Source organism: Rhinichthys klamathensis, unplaced genomic scaffold, assembly GCF_029890125.1.
Source record: "Rhinichthys klamathensis goyatoka isolate OS25496 unplaced genomic scaffold, OSU_Roscu_1.1 h1tg000557l_1, whole genome shotgun sequence".
Lineage (NCBI taxonomy): Eukaryota > Metazoa > Chordata > Actinopteri > Cypriniformes > Leuciscidae > Rhinichthys > Rhinichthys klamathensis.
In genome coordinates, this window is record NW_026607025.1 from 1,139,347 (window position 1) to 1,162,983 (window position 23,637).

Here is a 23,637-nt window from a genome sequence, read left to right on the forward strand (position 1 = left end):
TATACATATATAACGTTAAAAAGTTTGAGGTTGGTAAATATTTTTACTGTTTTTTTATCAAAAATACAGTAAAAACAGTAATACTGTGAAATATTATTCTACATTTAGAATAACTGTTTTCTATTTGAATACGTTTTAAAGTGTAATTTATTCCTGTGATCAAAGCTGAATTTTCAGCATCATTACTCCAGTCTTCAGTGTCACATGATCCTTTAGAAATCATTCTAATATGATGATTTGGTGCTTAGGCAACATTTCTTATGATTATCTATGTTGAGAGAGTCGTGCTGCTTAATATTTTTGTGAAAACTGTGATAATATTTTTCAGGATTCTTTGATGAATAGAAAGTTTAAAAGAACAGCATTTCTTTGCTGTCACTTTTGACCAGTTTAATGTAACCTTGCTGGAAAAACTCCCCTTAAAATTCACACTAAACTTTTGAATGGTAGTTTATGTGGACTTTTTATTGCTTCTGACAAATGACAGACAAAATATGTTAACATATCAGCAAAACAATTGGAACAATAAACTCAATATTTTAAATGTTGAAAAAAGTAGACAGTCCTAATAGGACCAGCATATAACAAGCAGAACTTCCAAACAAAATGGAGTCATGTGTCCTATGAACGGGTCAAATAAAGCCAGCTCTCTTCAGGGCAGATGGTACCTGCTGTCTGCGGACTCTGATGATCCAGGTTGGAGGGATGATGACAGCCGCGTGAGCGCCGAGGGAACACGTCTCATCGATTTTCTGCAGCATGAAGCAGGTCACCTTGTTGTGATACTGTAAGACACATACCGAAGTGCATTGATATATATTTTATTATACATTACACTATAATAAACGTTTCAAATGTTTGGGTTGTAAGATTTTTTAATGGTTTAGGAAGGAGTTGATCATTTATTCAATGAAAAATATAGTGAAAAAGTAATATTGTGATTGTGAAATATTATTACAATTTAAAATAACTGTTTTCTATTTGAATATATTTCTAAATGTAATTTATTCCTGTGTTGCAAAGCTGAATTTTCAGCAACTCCAGTCTTCACTGTCACGTGGTCCTTCAAAAATCATTCTATTTTGGTGCTCAAGAAACATTTTCTTATTATTATCAATGTTGAAAACAGTTGTGCTGCTTAATATTTTTTCTGAATTTTTTGATTATAACAATTTGTAAAAATGAAAGGTTTTTACTGTCACGTTTGATTAATTTAATACATCATTGCTGAATTAAACTATTAATTTCTTTTTTAAAAAATCTTACTGACACCAAACTATTGAACGGTAGTATACTGCAACCATTGTAGAAAACTGATTTCAGATCAGATGTGCAACACTTACTGCCTGCTTACACCATGAGCAGCTGATGGCCACAATATCTTTACTGTGGAAGGAGAATTTCTGCTGGAAACCCTGAGGAAGGAGAGTGAAATTAGGGCATAAATGCTTTCTGGATGATTACACGTTTCATATTTTATGAGTGTTGCACTGACCTTTCCGCATTGCCGGCATTTTCCTTCTTGCCGTCTCCGATGGACCCAGTGATGTCTCATGTTTGGAGTCTGAAACACAAATAATCTCAGTTGTTTTAAAAAAATCATACGATAAAGCTTGTTTTTAAGGGACAAAAAAGTCTTACCTCTCTGACATTTTTCATCCCTGGATCTTTAAAAGATGCCTTACACCTGAAGTTAATCTGTTAAAAAGAATTTCATTTGTTGAGATAAAAAGTTTAATACATCCTAATTTCTAATCAGTTTTCAGTTCAACCTAAATGTCTAACCTTCTCCAGCTGATCCATGCATACAGTGTGAACAGCTATTTTGCAGGATGCACATTTGTGGCGAGGAAGAGATTTTTGCTGAGAAAATAAAATTAAACAATTGGCATCCGCTTACTCAACCGGAGTGAAACAGGCATTAGTAATGCATCTGAATATGTGCTTACAACATCTGACCAGTAGAGAGAGCTCTTGTGCAAAAAAAAAAAAAAGTATTAATAGAGGCACGCTTCTATAAATTGTTTTAAGGATAAAAGATGGGTCATCTACCAGGGACTTTGCAAAACAATACGTCTCCCCCACGTAACAGAAATCTCCAGATGGACTGGTCTCAAACCACACATGTTGGCCAAACTGGGCATTTTCCTGCGGAAGACAAATAACAAGAAAGAAGTTGCAAAAGATTATTGAACGATAACTGTGATATGAGTTAGAGATGGGAGTTTACTGCCAGCTGCCACACAGATGAATGAGAATGCTAACGGACTGCCTTCAACAGGACCTTGTTTGTTAAAATACAGATGAGTAACTCACAGTCCAATCCACGGTGTTGCAGATCTCTTTGTTGGGTTCACATTTGGCAGGTATGGAGCCGGATTGGGCTGCGTTATCCTGCACACCAGCCTTGGCGATGGCTTTCCTGAGAAAAACACCATGACAGTGACATTAAAGACTAAACACACTGCCTGTGTCCATCACATCTTAACCAAGTCAATTAGAGCACTGATCAAAAACAATAAAACCAGAAGCATTTACCCTGAAAAGCGGACATCTTATTTTATGCTGCGTTCCACCCGTAAAGCCTTGGGGGTCTCTTTAAATTGCATCTGTTTAATTCTGTATCAATCAATAAGACTATTTTCACCTAACCTGACTCCGCCAGATGGATTTGCTCCGCATATCCATCTGGAAACCTTCCGTTGAAGTAGTTTTGGTAAGGGGCGAAAATACTGGTTAGCTGATTGGCCTATGTTGGTGATAGACGGGCCAAATCAACCAATCAGATCAACGAAGCATATGACGTATCTTTTCCTCTGAGAAAAGCCTCCAGAGCAGTGTTTTGCTCTTCTTTCAGTGAAGAAATACTCTGTAATTCCGATAAAACTTGCTCGATAGCCACGCTGATGCTAGTTTCATCCGCTGAAGCCGACATGTTCTTTAGACTGAACTGTCGCGCTTCTCGTTGCGTCACACCTCAACCCGCCTCAAAGCCAACGCTGATTGGACGTTCGTTTGGTGAACTGCTCCCAAATTTTCTTTAACGGAAAGTATCCAGACTGATCTGCGAGTGAAACCTTGAAAGCTCGCGAGATCAGGATGGTCTCACGAGGCTAATTTTCACCAGCCACCCACAAAGAGCATTGTGGAGCATTGCTTGGAAAGCTATAGGGTTTTCTGCCTCCAATCTGTTTTCTGTACAACCACATTACACTGTGGATACATAATGCTTAGCCTACATTATTTAGCTCACCAAATTTGACGCAATTTTATACTAATAAAACTCAATGTAACTGTTTTATACACATCTATATAGAATCTGAGCATGCTATCAATACATCAACGTTTATGCTAAATGCTAACACGATAGAAAAGAGCAGAAACATCAACGTTCATGCTAAATGCTAACACAACAGACGAGAGCAGAACATATGTTGCCTCTCCTTGAACAGGAACTCTGATGCAAGTAGTATGGCTACACAAGAAGGTTTTCAAGAACATTTATGCAAAGGAAACAGGAAATGCATTTGCTAAGGCAAATATCCACCATTAGCTTTAGGTGGGGCATTTCCAAGGTTTTTTGTAATCCTTTTGTAATCAAAACCTTGTTTGCCCTGACCTTTGTGTCCTAATCCCTACAGAGCGATTCAGTGAAGCTTAGCAACCTGTTGATTAGAAGCCCACTGGGTGATCAGTAGTGATGATGAGTCACATTACCTTGCTATGGTAGTAGCTGTGCTAATGAGTGAGCACCATGGAGCTCGTATCCACAGGACGGAGAATGAAAAGGTCAATGCAATGAAAATCTGCATTGGAACTACCTGCTCTTGCATGCATTCAATCTAATTGTTTGAATGCTTGAGATATTGCCTTGAAAGTAAGTGGAGATTCAGATGTATCTAATCAACAAGCCTGTACATTGTGTTAGATTTACTTGGTCTTCTCTCATTTACTAGGTGCATTCACACTGACAGCAATTTGCAGTGGCAAACTGGCCTGATGTCATTCGCCTCTAATATGAGTGCAAAAAGAAAGTTGAGCAGAGTTCAACTTTAATGCAATTGTGCAATGGCATGATGCAGCAACTGTCGAGCAACTTCTTGGCCTTCAGCGATATAGTCAGTCATTGTGAATGCACCTTTAATGTTACAAGCCTAAAGAAACCAACCTTTTTAACAGAAACCTTTTTAAGTCTTCTCATAATGCACCTTAACAAAGCATTCACCTTGGTTCCTCAAAAACAGCCTGGAGGGCCACTGCCCTGCAGGGTTTAGCTTAAACTTTGATCACTTGTCATTTTCTAGTAAACTGTGAATTAGCTTACTATGGTCAAAAGCTGAAAAATGCTGCCTCCACAGGCAGCATATGGAGGTGGGAAAGCAACAAGGCCCATTTGAATCCAATGACCTTGTCACACCCTGTCTACTGAGGTACCTTCATCTGATTGATGATATCTCACTATATTGTGCATTCAATTCCATGAAAGTTGAGCTAAAAAATAAAGATAGCATATAAAGGTTGTGGTTGGCAGTTTGTGTAAATGTATGTTTTTGACCAACTTTTTATATAATTTCTTCACTGTAAATCCTAATGCTAAAAATAATTAATTGGTTTGAGTTGGGTAAACTTAAATTAAACAAATGAGTTCAATCAAATGAACTTTTTATGACTATTTAGAACTTTCCTTTTCTTTTGAGTTCACAAAACGTACGCAATTTAAGTAATCTGAAATGATTGTTTTGAGTTCTACAAACTACAAACAAATTTCTATTTCCCAGCATGCTTTGCCATGACACTTGAAAGGGAGAGTAAATGCTAAAAGAATTTGTGCAAGATTAATGTTAAGTGGGAGATTTTGTAGTGTTTAATGTTTTGGTATGCTAATTTAGAAGAGTTTCCGTTATGTTGGGTTTTTGGGGGTTTGGTGATAAGTGGAGCATGAGTTTGGTTTGAGCAGATATATGTTAAATGTTCTGTATTGCGGTATTTATTCAGCGATACTATGCAAATGCTATCAAAGCATTGTGTTACCAACTAGCAAGCTAGAATTGACTGAATTAGCTAGTTAAAGCTAGCCAACTTTCCACTACTAAAAATATTTCAATTGAGATTACATGGTAATTTTAAGTTAAATGTATGAATGAGCTTACTCAAATAGTTCAAGTTGAGGGCAATTAAAATGTATGAGTACAAAACACAAAATCTGTTCCAGTTGTGCTTACTTAAACATTGAATTTCTAACTTAAAAAAATTGATGTAACTGATCACCTAAATGTTTTTGAGTTTTGTCAAATTATTCCGGATTTTTATTTAGAGTGTAGTGAGAAATTTGTATTTTAGAAATTAAAAATTCACTTAGTTCAGCCGCTCTCTATTTTGTTGTAGAGCATTAGACCATTATGCTGGAGCCCGTCCGAAATCAATTTCGTGAAGTACCTTTGAATGCAAACGCTGCCTGCAAAGTCATTTGACAGGCAGCAAGGCAACAAGTCAGCAAGGCCTGTATCCTTTTTAGGCCTTTGTGTTTTATGGATGTTTTTTTGTTCTTGCAAGAACATTTTATGAAATCCTACGAAATCCTATGAATTTTGAGCACAACATGATATAATATAATGACAATTAGACCCAACAACAGAAAAGATTTTACATACGACAAGAATCCAGTCCAAGACTCCAGACTGGGATCGTAATAAGCACCCAGGAGAGGATTGAGAGTCGCCTGAGCCCTGTTGCAGGTGGAGCTTCTTCGGTTAGGTAGCGGCATGCCTCTTCCTGGCCAGGGGCTTCCCACTTTCGAGATGGTGGATACACGGCGACGGCGCCTCCTCTGGCTGCCGCGGCAGAAGCGGACGTGCGTCCCCGTCTCCCCGTGGCCATAATGGGACGAGTTCCTCCTGAGGCAGCGGGGAACTCTGATCAACGGGTGGGCCTGGACACGCTCTGCCACCACAGCCAGAGGAAGGCAGTCCGGCTGGCATAAGACAGAGGACTCTTTGATTTCCCAGTCTGACACACTGGCCTCCTCCAGGTGCCCCTTGCGCAGCCCTGAGTGGCTACTCTCATCCGAGTGTCCGCTGGACTCATCGCTGTCACTCTCGCCCTCTAAAAACAGCACATCCGTGTGACTCCTGAACTTCGGGCAGCTTCCCTTAAGTTCCACCTGCCCTGGCAATGGACTACGGCCCTCCTCGTCCTCTTCCTCCTCTTCGGTCATCTGAATCAGGCTGGCCAGCAGCATGGAAGGGCCCAGGAGGTGTGTGTCTATATTGCGGAGCTTGCCTACCTTCTTCCGGCGTACGGCAAAGCGAGGATTGGCTTTCGGGGTGGTGGTGCTGGAGCGCCGTCTTCCACTGCTTCTCTGTACCGGTTGACTGCCAGTGATTCGGGGTAATGGCAGTAGTTGGACACTGGATCGGCGTCGCTGGGCCAATGCAGTGGACGGAAGGCCAACGCTGGAGCGCCGACGGGCACGGCTGGTTGGCACCGCAATGCTCGGCCTCCTGTGTCGACAGGGTTCAGGTACATGGCCGTCGTGCACGGCTTCTCCTGCCTCCTTCCTCTTAAAATGTCGTCTGAAAAAAGTGTCCATGATGGCTGGAAGGATACAGTTCCCTTTCTAATGTTCCCCCTGAGGCTGTTGATTGAAAATTGATCCCGTCAGCATATATTTAGCATTTTAGCACTACGTTCAGAGACTACTGAAAGCTTGTCACACTGACCTCCATTGAGCAAGATTTAAAGCTAATCCTTAAAATCGAGATAATCTAGATGGTCCCAATACAAGCCAATGCTTCCCGACATCATCAAATTTAGGCAATTATTTTACGAAAACACCTCGTCAACAACTGACTAGCATGAATAGCAGCTAGTGAATCTGGTCTACCAAGAATGTCTTTTGGTTAGCTTAGTTAAAAACCCTGATGGGGACTCCACAACACAACGACAACACAACATACAGTATGCTGGTACTTTCAGAAGGAAAGACTAGAGATGAGAGTTCATACTGGTCATTAACATTGTTATGAACGCAGAAAGCAAACTCCGCCTGTCCTAGCACAGATTTTCCAGGGGTTTACGACGGGACAATTTGCCTTACAAATCGTGTTGATACTAGCAAAGCCAGTTGCCTACAAAGGCGCATTGTGAATCCACAGGTGATGACATCATGCCATCATGACGTGAAAGGCACTCAAGGAAATGAAGCTCTGCTGGGCTAACGTCCTGATTATCACACGGGGATGTCCGGGGCAGATTATAAGGGCTTTCTGTAGTGACTGCCTGTACTAATTATAGTAACGTAACTAGTCTCATCTCATTAAGAGATGGATATGACCTAGACAAAACTCTCAGGGTAAGGAATGATACTTATTGATGATTTTTTTGTGATGAAGTATTGTATAGGCACTCTATTATTAACACTAAACATGGTATTGCACTACAGTAGGAGTGACAGTACATTACATTGAAAAATCACTGACAATTGTCCTAAAAAGAATGTGTGTCCGCACCAAACACTTTTCCATAGAAAAAACAACTATTCTTGCTCATCACGCAGGGTATGGAAGTGAGACTCAATCAAGACTAATTACTGTCAGGGTCATATCTAGCAATGGTATGTAATTAATGAAGTGGGTTTTTTTTGGTACCAAAAGATGAGTTTGATCAGCTCCATCTAAATCTTAAAAAAAAGTGAGACAATAATATCACGATTGTTTGTCACTGATTACATAATGATTAGTGGTTCTGTTTGTTTACATCGCGACAGATTTAATTAAAAGCACAGCCTTAGACTATTTTAAATATTTCTAATAATAATTTTAAATTACTTTAACACAACTGAAGTATCTCTTAAAATGTCAAATTATCAATATAATCCCTTATAAAATCCCTTATATGGAATATATATATATATATATATATATATATATATATATATATATATATATATATATCGTATGGTCATTATACATAATTATATAATTTACATATAATAATAATTCATTTTTAAAATATAATATTATTTTCAATATAAAAATAATATAAAATGACTATTTTTTGTATTACTATTTTTTTATTAATATTATTCTATTTAAAAACATTACTATATTTCTATTACTTCTTAATAGTATTCATAATAAAATAAATATTCAATTTGTAAAATTATAATAATATTTCTCAATATAATTAAGAATTTGCACTACTAAGCTGTCCATATCATTTGTTATTATACCTGCATTTATATTGATTTTATAATACACAAAGCATATGCAAAAAAAGTACTCAATATAAGAACAACTGGTCCAAACTCACTGCTAAATGTCCACATAGAGTACAAACCTCACTAAACACTAAGTTTTAAAGCTTAACTCTGCATTTCTCTCCAGATATTAGCCAACATCCAACAACAACAACAACAACAACAAAAAAGATATTATACGACCTGAGAGTTTAGCTCCTGTCTCCTTCCCTGACCGTCTCCTCACAGTGAACTGACAGAGAAAGTCCAAGAGATGAACAGGTGAGACAGCCTCCCCCAACACACACACACACACAACACAGCACACAGACAGAGATGAACAACACAACTCAAGCCTACAGGAAGAGAAACATCCACCCACAAACAACACGGCTCACTGGGAAGCAGCAGCACACATCACATAGGAAAGAGCCATCGACTAGGCAGGAGGTAGCCGGTAGGAGGGAATGCAGGGTGCATCGAAGCCTCCGGTTTAAAATAATGACCAATTATCAGCTTAACCCTGGGAGTTTGTGCAAGACGTACACGAGCACAAACTGCCGCCATCACTTCCTAGATCACGTTATACAGTCTTCCTGGCACATATTATGTGGGGCAGACACCAGGTGCATTACAGGAAAACAATTAGTGGTTTTATGATAATTATCTCCCTCATGAACATTTTGCAAAGCTGCTTCCGCTTTTAAACAGACTGTTATGCATATTGCTTAAGAAAAAGAGGACATAGCACCAATTCTGGCGCAAAACAACCTGCGACATGCAACACCCACAGCTGTGAAGCTGATCTATGAGGTTTAACCCACGAGAACGCTATCAGGTTTAAACAGCATGCCGTTTTTTTAACCATTGTAAAGCTAATCGTAAAGATGATGGCTTTAGTGAGGACACCTTGTGTCTATTCAGGTCCTCTAATAGGACGACACGGCGATGCCACTCCACCCCAAAAGCACAATGAGTGTCATTTCCATTTCAAGGCCCTTGTGCTGTTGCATTATGGATCAGCGCAAGAGAACACCGGTGAATGCGCTTGAATATCAATTCGACAACGTATAACAAACATCGCAGTTTTGTTCGTTTACTGTCGGTCTTACTTTAAACACTGAGTGTCAATACGAGCCATTTGATTGTGCTCCTTGTTCTTGGGCGCACTTCTGTGCGTGACGGATGCTCACAGAGCTGGCGAATCAGTGTGGAAGTAATTACTGTCTTTTAAGTGATGGAGGCGAGAGATCTGCTGGCTGTTACCATGGAGTGGGACATCATGGCAACCAAACCTGCTTAGCTGTCCCTTAGTCACTGTGAAAGAAGCCCACCTCAGCTTAATTGACATTTTATTACAAAACAAATTATTCTAGGGAACACGCTGTGGTTAAAGTCAACATGATATCAAATTTAAACCCATTTACAACATTTTCTTCATGTGTTCTTAAATAATCAGTGTGAATCAATGACAGTCGCATCAAGTTTGTCCTCGTAATCTTTTATTCTAGGCCACAATGTCCTCTAGTATACCATTTAAATGTTTGGGGTCAGTAAGATTTTTTTTTTTTTAAGAGTTGAGATGAACACTTTCATTTAGCAAGGATGCATTAAATTGATCAAAAGGGACAGTAAAGATATTTTATTATCATAAAAGATTTAAATTTCAAATAAATTATGTTATTTTGAACTTTCTATTCATCAAATAATAATAAGACAGTCATGTTTCCTGAGCAGCAAATCAGCACATTAGAAGGATTTCTGAAGTATCATGTGACACTGAAGTAAAGATGCTGAAAATTCAGCTTTGATCACAATAAATTACATTTTAAATTATATTCAAATAGAAAACACTGTTAAAAAATATATGATTAGTAAGCTATGACAACATGTGTTTTTACATTGCTTTCACTCAAAATAAGTTAAGCAATTTTCTACTTTTTTATGTTATACAAGATTCAACTAATTTTTTTAAAATCAGTCTAATGTCATTTAAGTTGAAATGACTTAAACATCCAAGTTGATTGTACTTACAAATTTAAGGTGCAAATAAATGCACCCTTGGTGAGCATAAGAGACTTCTTTCAAAGAAATATTACCAAACAGCAATGTACATCTATTTATTTTCCAAAAGTACTATTCATTTATTAGCAGTAAGAAATGAACAGTGGAAAAAAAAACCATCTGTGTGTCCTGCTTGGAGAAAAATGATTTGAATTTACCAGCTCAAATCTATAAGTCTGTAACAATTACGCTACAGTCCACCACCTCTATTATTATTATGATTATTATTTAGCATATAATAGAAAACCAACTTTAGTCAACGTGAAATCAAAACCGACCCCATTTACTTGCACATTCATGGTCTCATTGCGTCCGATTTATCAGTGTATGTTATTTCAAGCAAATCCCTCTTCCTTTTTTCCATGTTTCTGAGCAATCCTCTGATGTTGCAGGAAAGGTGAATGTAAGATTGAAGAGGAAAAGGATGGCAATGCCACCACCTGCTGGATAGGAAACACTGAGACCACCATTTAAACAAAAGATGCTCCATCCACATACACACTTCTCAGATCTATCTATATAATCCTTGCAGAATCTGAATTAAAAAGAAATTGCATTTTGTTTTTATTTAGTACCATTTAGCTGCAATGAGACATATCTCACAAGACAAAATTTTACACAAATGATCTTTTTTAAGTTTACACAGCCTTTTCCTAATATTTTGCGTCGCCACCTCATGCGCAATGACCGTTTGTGGATTCTGTGATTTGTGCAAATTTTATAATTATTTTATCTTATGATTTTTGTTAAAGAAGATAACATCTTAAGGATTCTCCAGGGGGGATGTGAATATGATCACAGTTGTACTGTATGTGAATAAAGGTATCAATGGCCACACAAAAGAATGAGAAATGGTATTTACATGTCATCTGCTTTTGCGACATACTAGAAATATTTGCATTAGATTACAAAAAATGCAAATGTCAACAATCATGCCATGCCACTGCACTGATGATAAGAGAAAAATCCCTGATTTTGTCAAGTCTTGTTCAATTCCATCTTTGTTCTGCAAAATCGATCAGTTCCTATGATTGCACTTCCTCCAACACAACGGTCAGACCGCAGACACAACACAACAGTTTTATGTCTCTCACCAGAGAGCGCTTCACAAGCAACAAGACAGCATTTACTGTATGAGTTGAATGGTTTTTTTCCTGTTTCTTGGCATAGCAACATAATGGAGGTTATTTTTAGAGACTATTTCAAATTCCAGACTCATTTCAGGAGTACGACGTCATTTCCTGTCAGTTTCTCATAGGGATATTTTTTATCGCGGTGAATGTTTATATGGCTGTCAATGAATGGGACACTAAATATAACTATAGCTTTAATAAGATTTTCCCAACAAATAAGCAAGAATAAACCTGGTTTCCTCCATGGTTCCTGTTCTTTCCGTCAACAAAGCACTTGAATGCGAGGAGCTCGTAGTCACGACTTCAGAAGTGGGAAGTAGGAAATTCCCAATAGCACTTGCAATACACACGTTCACTTTCCCACACACATTCAGTCACCCACAAAGGCCTACAGATCTTAATAAACCCATCTTGAGACTCTGACCCTGATCCATACTTAGCTCCAGCATAAAACGAAACGTTAAAGATAGCTGCAGAAATGGGCCTGTTCCTCCAAGGGGCGGAACAGCGCAGCCATGCAAATGAAGTCGTGCGAGACGCGCTGCTGGGTGTGAGTGTGTTCAAGGAAACCTGTGTCTACTTATGACCTGAAAAAAAGCAGTTGTTTGATGCAATCTGCACTTTTACCTGGCCGTTTAGATGGACAGAACTTCCTGACCCTAGGAATCCAGTCAGAACTCTCTGTACCGCAGTGATACACAACCTGTGTCCCTCAGGTGTCCTAGCCGTGCATGGCATTATCAGATTACACACATCAACACAGCCGTGAACAGGTGCCTCATCATCACACAGAACAGGTGGAGTACAGACACACACACACTTCGATGGATGGAGGACTGGCTGATGGAGAAATGGTCCTTTATTTTGAAATATTGACAGAATAAAGTCAATTTCTATGTTTGACAGCTTTATATTTTAAAACTACAGCTATTGTAGTCATTTAGTCAAAAATATTTACTAAAACATAATTATTAATTAGGCTAACACTAACAGGATTAATATGATTTGACTACAAGTATAAACAAAAATATGTTTTATATTTTTTTAAGAAAATATTTGATGCTTGCCTGTTCAAAATTCATCCACAGTGGTCCGAGATTGTAGGTGGTTGCTAGGATGTTAGTATATGCTATATAGTAACATCCGTTAGTTGCTATGTTGGTTGCTAGGATGGTTGGAGTTGCAACCATCCTAGTTGGTTGGGATGTTGGTTGCTAGGATGTTGGCTGCTAGGGTTTTCTGGGTGGGTTTCCAGGTGATTGCTAATTAAACCAAACCTAAAAAAGTCCAACAAGTTTTTTTTATTTATGCAGCACAAACATAAAAAAAAAAAGTTATGTGCGAAATTTTAATACTTAAAGGCAGTGCTCATCCAGAAATTAAGGTTCTGTCATCATTTACTCGTCCTCATGTCGTTATGTGCGAAATTTTAATACTTAAAGGCAGTGCTCATCCAGAAATTAAGGTTCTGTCATCATTTACTCGTCCTCATGTCGTTCCAAACCTGCATTTCTTTGTTGTGTGGAACACAAAAGAAGACATTTTGTACATTTAATACTGTTTTTGTCCATGCAATAAATGTAAATGGGGTCCAAAACAACATTGGCCCCCATTGACTTTCATGGAATAGATGAGAAAAAAAGAGAGCAGAAAGTCATACAGGTTTGGAACAACATACAAGTGAGTAAATAATAACTTATAATAAAACAATAAAATATTATGAGAAATATCTAGTGATGCTTGAAAAACTATCAAAAAATAAAAAAACTAAACTGCCCGGATGAGTGCCTGAAGCCCTCACAAAACCAGACTAGGTGAATTTTTCTCAAACTCTCACTTGGAAAAACTGGTTTTTCATGCTTAAAATGGAGCAAGGGAACTTCTATTGTCTGTAGTGCAATAAAAGCCAACTGCAAAACCTGCAAAAACATTCCAGAGTCAAACTTGCAAAGTTGCATTGTGTCTGATTGGATACTTGTCTAATCGGTTACTTTTCTAATCAAGTTTTGTTTGTTTTTCAGTGGAAAGCAGAAAAGCAGGATCTGCCAAAAGCTTTATTTAGACTGCTATTATTTTCAACACTGAATTAGAGAGTCCATAAAATAAAACACAAATAGCATATAAATAAACTTCCATTGTCTGTAGTAGTGCATTGAAAGCTAACTGCAAAACCTGCAAAAACAGCTTCTGGCTAATTACGTGATGTGTCTGGTGGGATACTTTACTTGTCTAACCAAGTTTTGTTCGCGAAAGTTTTTCACGGTGGAAAGCAGAAAAGCAGGATCTGCAAAAAGCTTTATTTAGACTTAGTTAGAAAATTCTGGTAGGGCTCGCAGGTCAAGAAGTTTGTAAAGAGCTGATTTGACTAGAGGTGTAAACAGAAAATTACACAAGAATCCGCAATCCTGAGGCTGACGGTCGAAAATTACACATGCCAGTCAATCCGACTTTGAAAAATTCTAAGGTTCTTTATTGGCAGCTATGGTTCCATAAAGAACCTTTAACATCAATGGAACCTTTCCATTGGACAAAAGATTCTTTATAGTGGAAAAGGGTTCTTTCAATTGTTCAAATGTTCTTAAAATTAACCAAAAAAATCATCTTTTAAGAACTAAGATGCTTTGGGGAACCCTAAATGATGCCTCTATTGCATCAATGCAAAAACCCTTTTTGGCACTTTTATTTTTAAGGGTGTAAAGATGAAGGTATTAAGCAGCATTAAGTTGTGAAACAGGAGAAGTCTTAAGAGTGTGTTCACACTTGTAGTTCAGTTCGCTTGGTTCGCCTGGTCCGGATCAAAAAAATATTAATAAATGAATAGCATTCACATTGGCATTTTTAACACCGAACCTAAAAATACCGAACCTAAAGACATAGGGATATGTTCCCAACCTGATTGGTTGGCTTTTATTACGTATATTTCGTGACCGAACATCCAAAACAATACTGTGTTCTGGGTTAAATGCACTCGTTGTATGTGCGTAGCCACATATGATGGTATTTTGACCAGCTGAGAACTCGTGAAGAGCTTATAAAATGTGTAAAGGAGTCAAAACAGCGGCAGGAATCCCTCCATCACACACATAAACGAAGATCTGCTGCGAGGAGACGTGGTTCTGATGCCTGTAACGAACTGTGATGGGCAACATCGCGACTATGATGAGAAAAAACAGAGCATTCTGTCCTTTTTAGGGTCACATCTTACGACATCATGTCCCATTTTTGGTTCCTTTACATGTCTTTGGTCGGTGTTGCGTTCATATTTCATTCGAACCGCACCAGAGTTAGTTTGGAAGCGGACTGAGACCCATCTTTTCAGCGGTGTCAGTCTACTTGTTTGGTGTGCACCAGGATTCGGATGGCAGAGTTCACACTTCAAAATGCACCGCACTAACAGAGCAATCGCACATGCCACCATTAATCTAATTTAGGTCAAGGACTTTGAAAGAAGAACAGAATCCAACCATCAACAACAAAACCTGTCCATTCAGAGGTCAATGCAGGTCATATACTAAGGTTGAACTGACTGGCCAGTTCAAAACCCACTATAGGCTGACTTTAACCCTAAAAGAATCCATTTGCAGTTTTTTAGATTACAAAAATATGTAGCCTACTTTTTACCCTTTTGACAATTTTGAACCATGCAAAAATGCAAACCCCATCAGAATTCTCATCAAACATGACAAGATAATAGTGAGTGGAAAAGATACAAAAAGAAACACACACTTCTGTTTTCTCCACTATCTCACATCCTCATGTTATTAATGCCTTGTCTCAGTTTTTCACAGGTACACACACAAGGTAAAACGGGTTAAAATCACACAGATCTAAGTCAACTCAAGGTGCACGAGGTCAGGAGTGAGGAGCACAGGTGTACACTGTTCTCCCAACAGGTCGGACAATTATAGTGCGTAATTAATTGCTTCTCCAATCCATTAAAGGCATCTATTTCCAGATAACCACAGGAGATCGGAGGATTAATTTAGACGCCTGATGAAATTTCCAAAGCGCACATCACCTGAGGTGATGTCATGGGAGTTACTAGTTAACGTTTTTAGGTAGAAATAGATACATTGAAGGTTTGGAAAAGGTGTTTTACAAAGTGTTTCCTAGAAAGATGAAGCAGGTGGTGCCTTTAACCACAGGGCTGGTCCAAGCAAAACACAAGTTTAAATTGCAAATAGACATCAAACGTGCTGTTTCAGTCACGAACGTTCAATGTTAAGAAAGGGAAGAGACACCACAAGTTTCAAATATGTATAATATTTGTCTTTAAAGTTGGGCAAACAATCCTATTATGTTAAATTCAACATTGAAGTTTAGAGTCCATAAAATAACGTAAAATAAAATAATAAAGCCTATAATTCAAATAAAATAAACTAGCCCTTTTTGGCATTTTTAGTTGCTCAAAAAAAAAAAGATATTATTTTTGGTAACACTTTAGTTTAGGGTCCAATTCTCACTATTAACTTATTGCTTATTAGCATATTACTAGGATGCTGGCTGTTTATTAGTACTTATAAAGCACATATTAATGCCTTATTCTACATGACATTTTACATCCTTTAATCCTGCCAATATCTAAACTTAACAACTACCTTATTAACTATTAATAAGCACTAATCAGGAGTTTATTGAGGCAAAAGTCATAGTTAATAATGAGAATTTGACCCTAAACTAAAGTAGGACCTTATTTTTAATTTACATTGAAATTGAGAGTCAATAAAATAAAATAAAAAAGCCTACAAATAAAATAAAATAGCTTATAATTAAATTGAAATGAAAAAAAAAAGGGTTGAATTTAAAACAGACTCCAGACGTTCTGTTCCAATCACGAATGTTTGGAGTAAAGAAAGGGAAATAAAGACGTAATATTTCCGTTTTGATCAACACTTAAGTTGCGTGTCTATTCACGATCTCAAACACCTCACCCACCTTCTACCAAAGATCCGCAGTCCAGAAAAGCTCTTGGTGTTGTTGGGACAAGGTTGAGCCGCAGGGGTTGTGATGGACAGGTCAGAACACGACGAGGAGGCAGAATCAGGACCTCCGGGCTCTTCACCGTCCAGGAGAGCCTCCAGGGGTCGGGACAGCCCCTCCACCTCTCCCTCTGGGTGAGGGTTTGACAGCTCCATCTCAGATGTGCAACCTGACTCCTCCTGTCGTGACGGTCACAGGAACCCAGTCCATCAAAGTCTCCATAGCAGATGAAAAAAAAAAAAATGCAAGAGAAACTTTCGAAGACGAGGTTCAGAGGTGGTGTGGGTGGAAGTGAACTCCACTGACAGTACGGCTTAGTCAGGCAATCGTACAGAACAGCACGGCACAGCACCAGGAAGTAGATCTTGTATTGCGGGTGCAGTTTTGACAGTTAACGTCCCTTCTTTTATCGTCCATGGGCAACAGCCGCTCGACTTCCTCCTCCTCCTCCTTCACGGCTCACCTACTGCAACTCAGCTGCTTGTTTGGCAAGAAGCTTCCCTCTGAGCAAACTCTCTCTCTTTCACTTTCAACACTTGAACCGGGCATGTGTGCGCAATCCAGGAAGTGTCAAACAGGTGTAGGACTCTCAGACGTGTGGCTACCTGCCCGTGTACTGCTGTGCAGCCTGACTGGCTCGTTGACGTTCGAACACACACTTTTATCAGGTCTTCTCTCTCTTAACACCTCCCCCGCACCACGTTCTCCCTTCACTGGTCCAGGTTAGGACAGGAGTGTGTCACCATCTATTGGTAGATCAAGAGAATTGGTGAACGCCTCGGTGGTAAACCATCACAGGAAGCAGTCGACAGTGCACACAAATTTAAATCACACTTTGCATGATGGTATTACATAATACGTTTCTACTTGGGGAAGAAGGTCGTTTCTTCAAATCTAAAGGGTCAAAGTGCAAAAGAAGAGTACGACAGGAGTTTTTCTGCATTATATCGTCAAAGTGGGTGGTTTTGTTCACATCTGATTAAGTCATCACTGTATTTCTGCAGTACTGTTCTAACTTTGGAACAGAAGAGCGGATCAGGCCTCCCTCCCACTCAGACTTTACATAAAGACGTTTGGAGCGAGGCCCACGCCGCGCTCACTATGCTATGCAGGGACTACATCCAGGCATCGGTTCATATACAAGCTTGTTACACACACACACACACACACACACACACACAAACGTCTTGAGTTGCAACTGCATTTCTGTTTCAACCTCTGTTCTTTTGTCTAAGGACGAAATTAAAGCTTTTATGCGGCACAGTTAGCAATTCTAACCTCAACTGTGATGTCTAAATTTGTTGGCAGTTTATAATTTGATACAAATATTTAATTTGATGTACATACTGGAATAGAGTGGCAAAGTGAAAGTGCAAGAAAACACAATATTAAAAGCCTACATAAACAAGCCTGTTGGGGGAAAAATATTTTAGTCTTGTTATTGTAAACTAAATATATTTAAAAATGTTTACCGTAATTTAAATAAATATAAATATAAGATGAAAACCTAAAAATTTGAAATGATGCCTACTGAAGTAATAATATTATATTTTTTTATTTAATTATAATTTATGCCAAAAATTATTGTTTCCAGACCGACTGTATTACAGTAATTAGAATCATAGGAGAATTCCAACTCAAAATAAAACATCTGGATAAATACTAAAGAGTTTTTTACTAGGGTGAAATATGACTCTTTTTGTAAGATTCACTTTAAGTGAAGAAAGTAGTGCTGACAGAGCCGCTGATATATTCCGGTGGAATTTTGAGTGAGGACACAGTAGTGTTAACTTTGTCCTAGTTCCTGTGAGGTTAAAGTTCAGCGCATTTCACACGTGTTCCGATCTCCCCCGGCAGCAGAGGACAAGAGAAGAGCTCTTCTGCTATGCACCATCCACAGAGATGATATTCATATAAGCACATGGATATAATCCCCTCCTACACACTGGGTTCAGTTAGATAACATACTGGGCTGCTCAGGTAGGGAAAAATAGGCAAAAAGTAGGAGGAGAAAGAAAGAAAGAAAGAAAGAAAGAAAGAAAGAAAGAAAGAAAGAAAGAAAGAAAGAAAGAAAGAAAGAAAGAAAGAAAGAAAGAAAGAAAAGCCAAAAAAGGAAAAATTCATAAAGGAAGGATAAAATGGAAATAAGAATATATAAATGCATTATATAATAAATGTACAGAAACTTCATCCTTAATACTTTTTCTTGCAATCTCAGGCCCCCGACTGGTGAACGTGATTTCACTGAGTGCAAAATGTTCCTGGATCAACATTTAATCAACCAATCAGATTTGAGGGACAAGTTATGGGTAGGGTTAGGTTTAGGGTAGGGTCAGGACTACATTTCCAGACAGGAATGTTGTTCCAGGAATATGTTGATGTCTTAAATAATATAATATAATATAACATAGTGCTAAAACCAATTAGAACACCAAAGCAATTGCTTGGCAACAGCCTAGCAACCAGCCAGAACACCCAGGAAATCACATAACTGTGCAAAAAAACAAAAACAAAGAACACCTCAAGGCAGATGTAGACCAGAGGCAGGGTTATGTTAGAAATGTTCCTTGATCAACATGTTTTGTTGATCCTGGAACAACATTCCTGTCCCGAAGTTTAGCACTAACCCTATCACCCTAACCATAACTTCTCCCTAAAATCAGAGAGAAATGATAGATGAATAACACTGATGTAGAAGCACCTAACCCTGGTTGTAAGCCTAAACTTGACGTAAACTGTAAACTTGTCCCTCAAGATTGGTAGTTTGGAATGTTGTTCCAGGATCAACAAAGATGTGGATCCAGGATCATGTTGTACTTGTCAAATCACTTTCACCGCAGAGGTATGTCTAAAATCTCTTCTAGTATTCAGTCTAATCTGAATGCTAATTTGAACAACAGAAACAACACCATGTGAAGAAATCCTTGTCAGTTAATGTGATTGCAGCTGTTTTAGCCTATATCTGAGATTAAAACCCTGGTGACACCTGAAACACACCCGCACTTCCTGAAACACACCCGCACCAAACTATTGTCAGTGTGTTATTTTTAAACTGCTATTGATACCTAACAATAACCGATGACTGATGTTTGGGAACTATACTTTACAGACCGTGACACATATGTTATATTTCCATAATATGACATTTAAAATAGCTCAAGGGAATTTTAGAGCATCATTCATCATAAAGGGGACTCGAAGCACGGTGAGTCACATGATATGCATGACACAATGCATTCTAATGTGTATTTGTGATTACAAGGAACTAACTTAAACCTAAAATTAAACCTAACCTAAAACCATTTAAACCAAAAATCACTGCAGATGAATATCAATCTTATTAGAGATATAAGGTAAAAATGTATGTAACATATAATACCCCAAGGTACATAACTGATACAAAAAAAATATAATAATAATAAATATCAATCAAATATAATCAAATGTGATGCTATAAAAATTATAAGGTGAGTCCTTACATACAAAAAACATAATTTTATAAATATCTTATTGTAAAAGTATCACCTCTTGAATAGAATATAGATTCTCACTCAAATGAATGGGGCATTTATACTCTTTGCTTCTAAAAAATATTTATACAGCATTTTACACACTGAATTAATGAGGCATTTATAAAAACGTGAATTTGACACTAATGTATAACGCTCAAAATTTTGGAAGTCTCTTATGCTCACCAGGTCAAAACAGTAATATTGTGGAATATTATTACAGTTTAAAATAACTGTTTTCTATTTTAATACATTTAAAAAAGTAATTTATTCCTGTGATGCAAAGATGAATTTTCAGCATCATAACTCCAGTCTTCAGTGTTTTTTTTTCAGAAGCGTTTTAAATCAATCATGGGTCATTTTGACCAAACTGCCTTCTAACATCTAACATTCAGCTTCTGCTACAGCGCTAGAGACGATGATATATTTATGGTCAAAATGTTCTCGTCTGTCACAAGCTGTTTCAGGCAGGTGGAGAGATGTGCAGATTTGATTCTAAAAGCAACTATAGATCACCCAACCTTAATATGTTACCTTCATCTATGCTTGTGTGTGTAATAGTAGCAGTAGAAGGTTTAATCGTGACTTGAATCGTGAAACTAACTACTGTCCACAACAGAGCAAAGAAGAGTCCATGAGCCACAGCTCATTTCCTTTTATGCTTCAGCTTTTATGTCAGTCTGCTTTGAGGTTTGGCTGAGCCAGGACACTAACCCAATCCTGCCTGATGAATTCAAAGTTATTTAGAGACGTAGGTTTTGATGTAGAAGAACAGGTGTTGCTGGAAAAACCTTTGTTCTAACAAAACATCCTCCCTACACACACAAGCAGAACACCCGCTCCGAAACGACATATGGAAAGTGACTGACATGACTCACTGTGATCATATTATGCCTGAGGATACACTTTCCTTTCTATCTATCTATCTATCTATCTATCTATCTATCTATCTATCTATCTATCTATCTATCTATCTATCTATCTATATATCTATCTATCTATCTATCTATCTATCTATCTATCTATCTATCTATCTATCTATCTATCTATCTATCTATCTATCTATCTATCTATCTATCAGACTCAGAGCTCTGCTCAATGTAAGCTATTGTGTCACATACAACAAAATTATACTACAAAGCAGGAACTCTGGGATCTCATTTTGCCTGAAAGGCTGGTCTAATGTCATTTGATGCTTTTGATTGTGTGCTGATTACTGTGACCTGTTTAGATTCATCAAAAACATCAAGAGGCGAGAGAGAGGAAGAGAAAAGCTGTTTGATTGTGTGTCCATTACAATTAAACCACAGAAACAACAGATGGGCACAAAACAGACATCAGTAGGTCATTCAAACTCTGAAACAAATGTTTGCAAATCCATTTTAGGCCGGATTAGTTTTAGGCCTTTAAATACAGACTCAATTTTGATATGATACAACTGGTTGGCAATGTATTATGATACGTTTTATTATTCTTTTCTTTCATACACTTGATGAAAACGTTAAGTGTCGCTTAGGCCTACTGCTGGATCAGCCCAAATCAATGTGAAGTTTCAGGCAGGTTAGGTTACTTCTATGTAAAGACTGCTTGAGATATGCTTTTTACCACAATTTCCTTTCTGAAGTAAGCCTACAAAAGTAAATATCTGGCTTTCAATACTTTAAGCAGCTGTTATCTTTATAAAAGCCCCAATTATGATGAAGATAGTCATCCTTTGACAGTCGTGAAATGTCACAAATCAATGCTTTCGCAGAGATATCCATATATATGACTATAGATTTCCATAAGAGTACATCGCTTTAGATAATGACACAGTATCACAGTCGACATACTGATGCTGAATGTGTTTTATTAGACTGCGGTTTTTGTTTAGTAGTTTTAGTAGCTTAGTTTTCAACTGGTCACGTGATTGCATGGCCGAGAGCTATCTACTTTCTCCATTTAAAATATACATCCATATTTTTTTTTTTGGGGGGGGGGGGGGGGGGGGTGCTATTAATTTATTAAGGTTTAAAATAGTTTATTTAGACAAAAAAAAAATACTGAGTGCATCGTTAAATTGCACTTCTCAATATCTGTCACATGGAGATTGACTGTTGCACAATAGCGCCCCCCGTTGGTCACTCTAGGACACCTGGCAGATCTACGGTAAGAATACTACAGCTCCATCCTCCTACACTACCGTTTTGCAGTGTACGAAGCCTACACGTAACCTTGACACTGGTTACGACACTATACGAGTGCAAAAAGTATGTAAGTGTGCTGTTTAAAAAAAGAATCGAGTAGGCCTACATTACAATAGTCACCTGTACTTTTCCCCCATCCGAGAGCATCAATTTCTTCCGGCTGTATAAATGCGCCACAAATGAGGAAGTGGAGCAGGAGCACCCTGTCTTTGGAAAAAAAGAAGAGCAAGAAAACACTTTGATCAGATCAGATCAGATCAAGTTTAGGCTCTCCTCATACTCAGTGCAGTTTTTTTAGCTTTCGCTAGTGTCGAGTTTTAGTCAGTACAATGGCTCCATCTACTGTTCACTACAGGCAAAACGCTTTACACAGGCAGAAAAGGCCAATATATCCTATTCATCATATTATGAATGTGCCAAAACATTCAAGCCAGGCTGTAAAGTAGACTTCATTTCACAGCATCTCCATATTTAAGTGGAATAAATGACTGCAGAAACGTGACAGACTGAATAATGGTGTAGCAAAGCAGTTCAGTAGAAGGTTTTAAAGAAAAAAAGCCATGATGGATGAAAACACAATAGCCTACACTGCTGTTTTGTGTCAAACATTACATGAGAATACTAATGAGTTGGTGATTTTCTTTTCTTTGTGGAGTTTATAGAGGGGAACTTATAAATGTGTCAAGCTGCTTACCGTGGACTGAAGTTCCCAAATACTTTTGAAGATTGATTTTAGGCTTTAGAGTCTATATGTGATGTTAAAGTCATGGTGGCATTTAGAGCTTTGCAGGAGAACATTATTAAATTGGGCGTCTTGAGACTAGTGAAAGGTGGCAGCAATAAATGACAGTACAGAGTGGAGAATAAAAGGGTCATGATGATTCGATAAGCCGGTTATTTAATATTTTATCTTTCTGATCATCAGTGATGGAGAGTTTTGTGGCCAAGCAACAACCTGTCTTTCAAATTTGTTAGATTTTTTTTTTAATTTCATATTGTTTTTGAACAGTGTTTTTAGATATTTTTATTATTATGTTTAATTTAAAATGTACGGATGATTATTTATTTTCTTGTATGTTTATTTATTTTAGAGATATAAACCATGTTTTTTTCGACACATTTTAAACGTTTTTATTTTGTATTTATTTTTAGTGTATTTGTATTTATTGTATTGCATTTATTTTTAAAATTATATACAGTTATATTAAATATATTCTTAAGCTAATTTTCAATGTTTTTAATTAATATAAAAGTACATTTTAGGTAGGGATATTTCCTTCTATGCCTTGTTTACTTAAAAAAAACAGCATCGTTCGATTTATCCTCTTTAGCTAATCAACACATGTTTGCTTATTTCTCGCGAGATTTGCGTGCAATAGTTTTAAACGCGTGTAAAACCTCAAACTGAGAGTTAAGTTCAGATAAAAGCTCGATTTGAGCATTTGAAGCTATTTCTACCCCTCATATATTTTACAGACACCTGCCACATAGCGAAATCCTTTTGATTCTCGGGTGTGTCGATTCAGCAA

General features: G+C 37.7%; 1 protein-coding gene across 3 annotated transcripts in view; it reads right to left on the minus strand.

Annotated features, from left to right (window-relative positions):
* dgkzb (diacylglycerol kinase, zeta b) overlaps window positions 1-17,122 on the minus strand; it is a 31,158-nt gene extending 14,036 nt beyond the window's left edge. For 2 of the 3 annotated variants that reach the window (XM_056239298.1, XM_056239297.1), the window contains exons 1-9: window positions 8,441-8,622; window positions 5,652-6,634; window positions 2,317-2,422; window positions 2,053-2,148; window positions 1,786-1,863; window positions 1,642-1,698; window positions 1,496-1,564; window positions 1,344-1,415; window positions 669-785 (exon numbers count right to left, since the gene is read on the minus strand). In XM_056239298.1, the coding sequence (XP_056095273.1) occupies window positions 669-785; window positions 1,344-1,415; window positions 1,496-1,564; window positions 1,642-1,698; window positions 1,786-1,863; window positions 2,053-2,148; window positions 2,317-2,422; window positions 5,652-6,589 (1,533 nt within the window). In that variant the 5' untranslated portion in view covers window positions 6,590-6,634; window positions 8,441-8,622. Of the gene's footprint in view, window positions 1-668; window positions 786-1,343; window positions 1,416-1,495; window positions 1,565-1,641; window positions 1,699-1,785; window positions 1,864-2,052; window positions 2,149-2,316; window positions 2,423-5,651; window positions 6,635-8,440; window positions 8,623-16,368 lie in introns of those variants that run through there. The other variant, XM_056239299.1, reaches the window with a different exon arrangement.
* Between the last annotated feature and the right edge of the window lie 6,515 nt (window positions 17,123-23,637).